Source organism: Sander vitreus, unplaced genomic scaffold (genome assembly GCF_031162955.1).
Source record: "Sander vitreus isolate 19-12246 unplaced genomic scaffold, sanVit1 ctg600_0, whole genome shotgun sequence".
Lineage (NCBI taxonomy): Eukaryota > Metazoa > Chordata > Actinopteri > Perciformes > Percidae > Sander > Sander vitreus.
In genome coordinates this window covers 11,964-23,353 of record NW_027595692.1, presented here as the reverse complement: position 1 = coordinate 23,353, position 11,390 = coordinate 11,964, and the positions used below count along the sequence as shown (strand labels likewise).

Below are 11,390 nucleotides of genomic sequence, written 5' to 3'. Positions count from 1 at the left end.
ACTTTCTTTTTTTGGATTTGAGTCCTTCTGCTGAACGTGTATAGCCTGAGAAAACCCTGACAAATTTCCGGCAAATTTGAGATTTGCTCTGCAAGTCCGTCTGGCCAATTTTTCCAAATCGAGGCACCAATCACAACCGTTGAGGCGGGTTTTACACGATGGCGATAGCGCAGCGACGTTGAAGCACGTCGCTCTGATTGGTTATAAGTCTATCCAATGCGCCCAGAGGCATTTGAGCGGCGTCTGTTGGTGACGCCCCTTTGGAAATGGGCTATGAACGAAGCTTCCCCAGACCCACTCTCAGTTACAACCGAGAAGGGTGTGGTGTCAACCAGGTTAGAACGTGTACCGGTAGGTATTTTCTAAGCAATACAATCACTGACTGAAACATTCTTCTTTGGGTTTTCAACCATGCCTTCACCTGTTGCAGCCGTCCTCTTCGTCTCCAAAGTTGAATGCGGCTGTTATCCTATCACTCGAGCTTCTGCGCCCGAAAGACACTACCCGGACTACACCATTTTGTAAACATACCCATACTGAGAAATACAGAGAGAGAGAGAGTTGTGGAGCTGATAGGCTTAGCTAGCTTTGTATCAACTCATTTGCCAATAGCTTAATGTAACGGACGTTCATTAATATAAAATAGTCGCACACTATAGCTTTAAAATGAATGAAAATAAGGCTGGATTTCAATATAGAGTTTAGTAGTAGACACGTGTAGAACATTCAATCGTAACTGGTGGAAATGGATGCCTAAAAGCAGTGCACAGAGCAGAACCAGTCAGAACACAGTGTTGGAATATTGTAGGATAGAAGCAACATGTTGCTTTACTTTTGACACAATTCTCTGTGGAGCAAAATGTAATTTGAAAAGTAAAGTCTTGTAAAAGAGCCAATATATAACCAGGAGGAGGTAAGGTAGTGCCAGCAGTCCATCGAGGTAACAGAGCGTCTATGGATGACGTAAGGAAGGACAATGAACTTGGAAAAGCTTTGTGAAACAACAGCAGATAAAGCAACAATCCTATACTCATTGTTATTCCATTATTTGGGCATTTATGTCTTTATTACAGTCTACACAGTATGGAGATGACAGGACTTTCTTCTGTCATTTTATTTACATTCCCCCCCACATCTGTGCTTCCTTTCAGCATTTGACATGTCAGACGAACAGGATGGTGGGACAACAGCTGACCAAAAATGTGAGTCTACAAAGTCCACTCATTAAATCATAATTCTGATGTTGGTGCAGGATCAGCCAGTTCAGATGTAATATATCAATATAATCAACAAAGGTTTATCGTATCTTATCTTATCTTATCTTATCCAGTCTCTGCACTAGTGTGAGACTTATGGCTCTTACCTACTGCTAGTACCAGCTCTGGTCGGCTCGGCTCGACTTGGCCGCAGTGCCCCGTCCTCCATTTCCCATTGCAGATTTAGTACCACCTCATGTGTGAGGCGAGCGTGGCTGGTTGTCATAGCGATGCCGCAGGAAACTGCCACAACCTAACGCAACACACACAGAACGCGGAAGGTGTGTTGTTTTTGACTCTCAGCATGTGGCTGTTTGCCAGAAGACACATTTAGTTTCTAAAGAAGCTGGAGGCAGCATAAAAAACACAGCTGGCTAAACTATTTAAAAATGGTGGGTTTGTTCAGGACACCCCCGTCTGTCTCTAGCAATGATGAAGCAGTGATTAGTGATGATTCTCTCTGACCAATCAGCAGTCTGCAGGTTTTCACGTCACCTTTTGGTATCGCCTCAGCTCGCTTGGAACCTTGACGGAGGTGATACTACATAAAGTACCTGTTGGCAGATACCAGGGACTTTTATCAGAATGGAAAAACAAAAAAAGCGAGTAGAGTCGAGGCAAGTCGAGCAGGTACCATGTAATAGAAAAACACCATTCTATGGTTCCATTTTAATGTGGGAACCTGAAAGACAAAGGTTGCTTCACAGCTTCAGAAACCCCCTCCCCCTCACACCTTTTCTCTCTAAAGATCTCTATTTTCAAATTTGTACACAATTATTTTTGTCACCTTTAGTGCCACACTATGAATGCCTTCAAGGAGAGACGCTATTCCCATATTTCAACAGTTATCATGTCACGGCCCTTTCTATGATGGCTGTTCGGAAGAGCTATAAACACTTTTGCCTTCCGACATGTCATACATACTATTTCTTTTTTAAGCATATGAATTTAGAGAATTATTGAGTGCAGCTGTTTTAAAATCCAGACAGATGGGTTGTTTTATCATCCTAGAGTGTGTATTAATATAACGTAATTATGATACCTATGTAGTGTGAATTCTAGACATATTGCGTTTACACTATTGTGAATGTAGCAAATGTCTGAGTGATTAGACCTTCAGTGAAGCTAGTGTACAGTTACACCTTTTTTTTTTTAAATATTCCTTAAATCCAATCAGTCAGGACACAGGCTGATGCAAAAGAAAGTCACTTTGATCGTGCTATGGTTCTACGAAATCCTTTCCTTCCTCTTAAGCTGCTGTCAGTGATCAGCTGGTCAGTCAGGAGTCTACCACAGAAGGTTCCATCTCCTGGAGAGTCTACCATCAATACTGCAAAGCAGCTGGAGGTCTGATACAGCACACACACACACACACACACACACACACACTGGCATGATTCTATGCAATACACAATTCACACATGGACCACCCAGTTGATGATGTTGGATGTGCTGCTGCAGGCTACATCGTCTGCTTCCTCGCCATCCTGAACGTCTTCCTGATGATTGGCTCCACAGCCTTCAGCAACTGGTGGCTCAGCTTCTGGCTGGGGCAGGGTAATGGGGTAAGAACCTTCTCTCTCTCTCTCTCTCTCTCTCTCTCTCTCTCTCTCTCTCTCTCTCTCTCTCTTTCTCTCTCTCTCTCAGTTGAAATGTGAATGTTTTCTCAGTGAGTGTGTGACTTCCCATAGCTGAAAACAATACAGATTCTTATATGCTCCTATGCTATTTACTACTGTCTGACAGTAGTAAATAGTTCTCTTCACACATTCTGTGTTACCCAATCTTTTCCACAATGGTTGGTCAGGTGTGTAAAGATGGTTTCTTTTTCCTCACACAACTTTACTGTCTATGTTTACAGCTGAGCCACACCGGTTTGGTGTGTGTTGGCAGCGATGGAGGTGTGCCTTTAGAGAACAGACAGAACTAAACTGTCTGTTACTAGTTTTGAGTTTTATTGGTCATATAAAGGTTAACACAGGGTCAACGGTGCAATGAAATGTATTTGACGAGTCAGCTCAGCAAAAAAGCATGAGTCAAATAAAATAATATAAAATCACAATAAGATTTTAGACAAGATGGGACGACATAAATAAAATATAGCACTTTACACATATAAAAATGAGGATAGTGTGTAAAAGGAAGTCCAACAGTATTGCACAAATAAGAAAAAGGAATGCGATACAATTTGGGATATGAGAGAATGGAGTGAGAAAACAAATATAGCACTATTTATATGCATGAATCATGAATATGTTTTGTAAGGCAGCCAGGACAGATATAAACTATTTCTATACTATACCTACACTCTGTTTATTTAATTGCCAGCTCACACAGCTAAACTCAACGACCCCCATGATGATGACCACCTACGAAGAAATTATCTTTATTAAAACTGTTGACGTTAACTTAAGAACTAAGAAATAATGGTGGTCAGTCAGACAAGAGAATATACATGGTTGAGTGGACTTGGGCTCCTATGTGATGAAAAGTCATACACCATCCAAATGATTCCTGCAGAGGAAGACAGGAAGTCATTTTACATCCCTAAGCACAGACTTGGCCATGTCCTCCCCTGAACATTGGACATTACTGTCCTCTGCCTGCCAGTCCTCTGCAACACAGCCAGTCAGTGAAATTCCCAAATAACACAGCTAGCAGTCCACTTAATATTGTAATCTGACCTTAACAGTGTGAGATGGCAATGTTTATTCATAGCGAATATCTGAAGAGAACCTCTTGTCATCTCACATTTGTTCTCTTTTGCAATGAACTGGCATGGATCCAAATCAGACATTTGAGTTTCTAATGTGTCTATATTACCCGGTACTTACTCTCATAGTAACCTCACATAAATAGACATTGTAACACACAGATTGTCTCTTTAAACAGCCATTATACATTGACTTACGTATACTGTGATCCACAACAGTGTATTGACTAGTCACACATGAGCAGATGTATTTTATGATGAAGTATGTGTTATTTCCACATATCTGCACACTATTCACAATAGGGTAAGAAATGATTTGTGTAGATATAAAATGTAATGTGTTGATAAATGATCTCTCTGGTCACCATCTCGTTTAACATCATTATGTACAATAATTCCTGCAATAGTTATCAGCTACATGAACAAAAGTGTTATTTATTCACTGCTGCTACTTGTATTCATACTGTACACTGCACTACAATAGAATTAGTGCAATCCATTGAAACAATCTTTTTAACCTAATCTGACTTGTAACCTAATCTCACTTACTTCTACTTCTACTTTTTATTTATGTCTGTAAATACTTAAGGTGACTGTGAGCAACGGCAACTAAATAATTTCCCTGAGGGGATCAATAAAGTATTCTGCTTCTGATTCTGATATGTTCTCTGTGTTTTCCCAGTCATCCAATGGGACAACTTCAAACCAGGGTGACATCTCAGAAAACCCAGACCTGCACTTCTACCAACTTATTTACGGCATGATGATGGTTGTCATGGTGACACTTGCCGTCATCAAATGCTTCTTCTTCACTTGGGTCACCTTGAAAGCATCCTGTAAACTCCACGACACCATGTTCATGAAGGTACTGTTGAATGGCTGACCCCCAGCCATCTATATGCTCTCAAACATAGATAACCATGTTTACTTATTGTGAGTAAATTAAATATGATCATATCAAAAATCTGTTTAAAAAAAAGTCTAACCATATAACAATTTGGTTGGGGTTTAAAAAGGATTACGTCTTTCAGACCTGGTAGACGCTCTATAGTTTTCTTTTTTCAGATTTTCTCCAGTCCCATGAGTTTCTTTGACACGACGCCAACAGGCCGCATTCTCAACCGCTTCTCCAAAGATCAAGAGGAGGTGGACATTGCGCTTCCCCAAAACATGGACCCTTTCTTTCAGTTTTGTCTCCTGGTCACCTTCACCATTATCATCATCTCGGCTGTCTTCCCCGCCATGCTGGTAGCTGTGGTTGTTATGGGGGGCTTTGTTCACCCTCCTCCTCTTGTGAGTTGATACCTGTTAAGTCTTAACATGATAAAAATAGATTTCTGCAGGGACTATTGGAAATAACAATCGTATCAATTCATAATCTGGTATCTGCTAATTATACATTTAGTGAATTTAGTAACGTCATTTGCAATTATTTAGATTTTTATTGAAATTGTTGCACGTCTTAAAGCAGGCCCTGCCCACGTAGCTCACCGGGTACGGTGTGTACCATTAAGGCTCAGTCTTAACCGCAGTGGCCAGGTTTGAGTCCAGCCCTGGGCCCTTTGCTGCATGTCTTCCCTTCTTTTCTCTCTGTTTCGGTCGAAATAAAAGCATAAGATGCCTATAAAATATATTTAACATCTTTAAAAAGAGATGTTTGAGGTATACTGAATATCAGTTGTGATTCGTCTGCAGTATATTCCAGAGGAGTATCCGTCAGATGAAGAAGATGGAGAACATCAGTCGCTCTCCCTGCATCTCTCTCACCACCTCTACCCTGCAGGGCCTTAGCACCATCCATGCCTACAACATAGAAGATAGCCACATTAAACTGTAAGATACCAGAGTTCCCTAACATAAAATACTCTATATTTTTGCTTTTTGTTTGCTGACATTTCAGGCCTGCTGAGAATGTTCTGCTCTGCGTTCCATCCATGCAGTGCAAAAGCAGCAGGTTGTTTTAGCTGCAGTGGCTCAGATCCTGGTCTGCATTATAAACACAGTTTTACAGATCGTTGTGTTTAGGCAGTGCAATGTTAACAAACCCTTGCATGTCCTCTATCATGTTGTAGGTTCAAGTCACTGAATGACATCAACTCCAACTACTTTTTGCTGTTTAACTCCGGGACACGTTGGCTCTCCTTCTGGCTGGACTTCATGGCCGCGACCATGTCCTTGTTGGTGTCTCTGTTCGTAGTGCTCAGCAGTAACGACCTCATCAATCCGACTTTGAAAGGCTTGGCCATATCCTGCACCACACAGGTACATTTGGACAGCAAATAATGAACATTTGGTTTATTTTTCGTAAAGACCCATTGCAAGCGACTGCAACATGTGTGTGTTACAGACTGTTTATGTGTTGTCCAGCTGACAGGCATGCTTCAGTACGTAGTGAGACAGTCGACGGAGGTGGAGGCCAGATTCAACTCGGTGGAGCGGCTGCAGGAATACATCACGGTCAGTCTCTAGACTTCTCTGCCGTAAAAAAATAATGAGTGTTTATACACAGCAGTGTTGTAGTCAAGACGTTCTAAACCGAGACCATCACCAAGACCAGAGTGTATCGAAACTTTGAGGGCTTGAGACCATGTCAAGACCAAGACCAAGGCAGGGTGAGACCGAATCAAGAAGATCAAGACCAGAGACACCCACAGAAAACAAAAGACCTCCTTATCAGTGTTGGTCATCTTACTTTAAAAAAGTAATTATTTACAGTTACAAACAGTGTTGGGGAGTAACGGAATACATGTACCGGCGTTACGTATTCAGAATACAAATTATGAGTACGGTAACTGTATTCCGTTACAGTTACAATTTAAATAGTTGGTATTTAGAATACAGTTACATTGTTGAAATCAATGGATTACATGACGATACTTTTCTGTTTCACGAGTTTATTCACTCTCGCAACTCCATGCATTTCCCAGAAGCCCCAATATGAAAACGAAAAAATTAGCTATTTGCGTGATCACTGATAGAGGTAAAGATGGAGCCGGAACCAGCACAACAGAGCCAGGGCAGGAATGGTTTCTATCTTGGAAATTCAAACAGTATTTCACATTAAAGAGAAAGAAGAGAGATGAAATATAACTGTGCAGTGCAACCTCTGCTTGCCAGCAACCAACTTCCTTTCAGCGTCCAAATTCCTCCACCTCCAACCTGAAGAAGCATCTTAAAGTACGTTATTTTTAGCCACGGGTAGTCGTCTGCTGTAGTTTTACTGGTCACCTTGCTATTTTATAGTTGACGTGCGACTTTACATTCTCCAACATGCTGATTTACTAGCCCCAGAGCTGTTGAAAGACTAGCCCCATTTGACATGTTAGCTAACGTTAGCTAAAATTAGCTCATGGTAGCTTAGACTGATTTTTGTAGTATGCAGTTCGGGACTACAAATACAACAATCTATCTGCTTGTTTAGGTACACATTCAGCCAGTTGGAACAGAAGAACACACCAGAATAGGCCTGTTTAGTAAACTGGATGTGATGGCCGCATTCCTACTTATAACATGCAATTCAATGTGGAAGTAATCCAAGTATTCAGAATACGTTACTCAGATTGAGTAACGTAACGGAATACGTTACAAATTACAGTTTGTGCATGTATTATGTACTCTGTAACGGAATACGTTTTTGAAAGTATCCTTCCCAACACTGGTTACAAATGACTTCTCCCAAAAAGTAATTGAGTTAGTAACTCAGTTACCACATTGTAAAAGTAATTAGTTACTCAGCAAAGTAACTGTGATGTTATTTTTTATGTTCTATAACGCTATTACGTTCTATAACATCCTTGCAATCAGTGTGTTCAGCTCGGCCTTGGTCCTGGTCTTCTTGAAACTGTCCTTTAAACTCAAGAAGGGCAAATGCTAAAGCAATTTGTGCTTCCACTATGCAGGAAATTATCATATGACACATCTGTTGTTATTGATTGTGTACAGGATTGTAAGCCTGAGGCTCCCAGACACATAAAGGCGGCTCAGGTCCCAAAGGACTGGCCAAAGAGTGGAACTATCACCTTCCAGGACTATAAGATGAGGTACAGAGAGAATACACCCATTGTCCTGAATGGGCTCAATTTTCTCATCCGAGCTGGAGAGAAGCTGGGCATTGTGGGAAGGACAGGCTCTGGTAGGACACTGACTCCAGCTCTTTTAATCATAACTTTGTATTTCATACAGCTTAAGTTTGGTTTTAATGGGCAATTCAGAAAAATGTCAGGATAAATATAGATGATTGATTGATTGAAGAAACTATTACTAATTATCATAGAGTGGAATCTTGAACAGCCCTAAACACACACAATTTGTATTTGTATCACATTTAACTATGTCATATTACATAGTAAACATACATACTGAACAGTAAATCACAAAACCTATAGTCTATATTGTTCAATGTATCTAATACAAATGTTGATAGCCCTGTGTTGCAGCAGCATCTTTGGATTTAAATGTGTAAATGAAAGAATTTACTGGGATTAGGGTGTTGTTTTGTTAAGCCATGACTATAGGGTGCTGAGGGAAAAAATGTACCTCTGTAAAGCATTAAGGTTACTATTCTTAGGTCCTCTTTGCTTTTTTGACTGCAGGGAAGTCCTCTTTAGGCGTGGCTCTGTTCAGGCTGGTGGAGCCAGCAGCAGGAACCATCCTGATAGATGGCGTGGACATTATGGGCATTGGTCTGCAGGATCTGCGCAGCAAATTGTCTATCATCCCCAGGATCCTGTGCTATTTATTGGAACAGTCCGGTAACTATAGCTAACCCCCTAACTCCCCAGAGCTCTATGTTTACACTATAAACTGTAGAAGCAATGGGCGTAGCATGTAGCATCACCCATTGGTTTGCCGTTTAAAGCCTCCAGTTAGTCGATCACGATCGCCGCCATCTTGGTTTTTTGCAACCGGATGTGACGATTTTTGACAAGAGGGTTGAGCTGGGGAGGATGATGCGGCCAAGCCAGTGTTGTTATTAGTTCCAATGGCAGTGCGCTAAGCTAAATGCTAAGGGAGAAAGTTGCAGATTATCAATTGTGTATAATAAGTGTTCCAATTAACTTTAATGAAGTGAAAACATACAGTGGGAATTCCATTTAAGACGAAAAACATGGACAACACCCGAAAACAAGTTGACAGCTATTTTAATGTACTTATTGCAATGGATAGACATAGCTAAGCCTCTATATTGATTGACAGGTTGTTGTGTAGCCACGCCCTAAAGCTTCCCCCACTTTATCGGAGGATAAAATAAATGGAACCATAATTTACAAAATGAACATCATGTTGTATTGAAGAGGACTTGAAAGTAGAGATTGAGGCAATAAACTCATTATGACAATGTTTAGTGAAGTAGTTAATCAAGTTAGAAGTAGGATCATTTTCCCATAGACTTCTATAGAAACTGACTTCTTTTTGCAACCAGTGGCCCTTGCTGGAAATTACGTAGAATGCAGGTTTAGGGAACTTCCACGTTGGCTTCACTTCTCAGACATGGAAGCTTCGTCCAGTACTTTTTACAGTCTATGGTTTACATAAAAACACCCACTGTTCTCACTGTGGTGGGTTAGTCACTGACTTATCAACTGTGATAATGTGTGTGTGCCTACAGATACAACTTAGACCCCTTCAATAGCTACAATGATGAGGAGATCTGGAAGGCACTGGAGAAGACCTACATGAAGGACTCAGTATGTTCGCCGTACTCTATGAATCACAGTACATTTACAGTTTATTTACAGTGTGTGGTCATTTATCCAGAGTACCTCAAATGTAAGGGCAGTACCTAAGTAAACATATTTAGTTGCATTCCACCACTGAACTCATGTAGTAAAGGATCTTTTCATCTAACTCTCAGCTCATGAGTGTATTTCCCAAAATGTAAATCTATACATGTAATCGCTGTTTATCTAGGTTACTTTTAGAAGTGATAATAGCCGTAGTATTATGAGTATTATTTTGTTTCCTCAGATCTCCAGACTGGAGGGGAAACTACAAGCACCGGTGCTGGAGAATGGGGAGAACTTCTCCGTAGGAGAAAGACAACTAATATGTATGGCTAGAGCACTACTCCGCAACTCCAAGGTTTGTACATGCATCCGCCTCTTCTGATTTCTTTTTCTTTACACACCTTCCAATTGTACTGCTACTGAACAGCCACTGGATTAGTACTGCCACATATCTATGTGTTGCAGCTCCAATCAAACTGGTAACTGCTTGCCATTTCCCTATTTACATTTGCATCAATGAACCCACCATGATCAGAATATTTGGCCAGTTTGTTACTCATACAGTATATCATTCTCAATTGTGTTCTTTTGTTCTGTATGTCAATTTGTGCAGTTGCACCTTTCCCCCCCCAATGCCTTTGTAATTCCTCCACTTTCCAGCAATTCTATTCGTCTACACTAACTATCACTCCTGTTGTCCAACAGATCATTATATTGGATGAGGCAACGGCATCCATCGATTCAGAGACAGACGCCTTGATCCAGAACACCATCAAAGAAGCCTTCCAGGACTGCACCATGCTCACCATTGCCCATCGTATCAACACTGTGCTGCACGCAGATCGTATTCTGGTCATGGACAACGGAGAGGTAACAAACAAACCCTAATACACAAAAATAAAGTTTGTGTGATCCAAAACCTAGACTTACAGTAGGTGTTCTGTCTGACAGGTGGCAGAGTTAGACCATCCAGATGTGCTGAAGCAAAGACCAGACTCTCTGTTCTCCTCACTCCTCACTGCTGCTAACACTGTGAACAGCTGAACTAAAGCACATATACACACTAATAATTGTAACATAAGAATGCTCTCTTTTATAATCTGGACCGGTGTGCTTGTATCAGGTGTAACTGAGCAGCAGAGATGGGGTTTAGAAAAAGACAACATTTCTATTTTTGGGTTGTCTGTCTGTCCCATTCTTGTGAACACAATATCTCAGGAACGCCTGAACAGAATTTCATTACATTTGGCCCAAACGTCCACTTTGACTCAACGATGAACTGATTAAAATGTGGTGGTCAAAGGTCACTGTGACTTAAAGGCATACTATGTAACTTTTCCCTCTTCGGTCCCCCAACAGGTTGTCTCATTGGAACTACAGATCGCACGGCTGTAGTTACAATGAGACAACCTGGGGACCGAAGCGGCGGGACGCGCAATGAGACAACCTGTAGGGGGACGGAAGAGGGAAAAGTTATATAGTATGCCTTTAACATAAAACATTTTTGCCCATAACTCAAGAATTCCTACACTAATAATGACATTTCAGACAAATGTCTACTAGGACAAAGTGATGGCATTTTGTACCCAAAAGGGCAAAGGTCAATTTCACTGTGACATCATAATGTTCTAGATATATATGTTCTATAGTTCTATATAATTATTTAACACCATAACTCAGGAACAGAAGGCGAGA

The 11,390-nt window shown here is 40.9% G+C and overlaps 1 protein-coding gene across 1 annotated transcript; it reads left to right on the top strand.

Annotated features, from left to right (window-relative positions):
• Window positions 1–266: 266 nt before the first annotated feature.
• Window positions 267–10,739, top strand: LOC144514535 (ATP-binding cassette sub-family C member 12-like). The gene is given in 16 exon segments (XM_078245575.1): window positions 267–351; window positions 2,511–2,603; window positions 2,718–2,821; window positions 4,610–4,834; window positions 5,035–5,235; window positions 5,237–5,262; window positions 5,665–5,802; window positions 6,042–6,231; window positions 6,337–6,426; window positions 7,912–8,101; window positions 8,562–8,681; window positions 8,684–8,720; window positions 9,578–9,656; window positions 9,937–10,050; window positions 10,401–10,565; window positions 10,647–10,739. Coding segments are annotated over 16 exon segments (1,950 nt in total).
• Window positions 10,740–11,390: the final 651 nt, after the last annotated feature.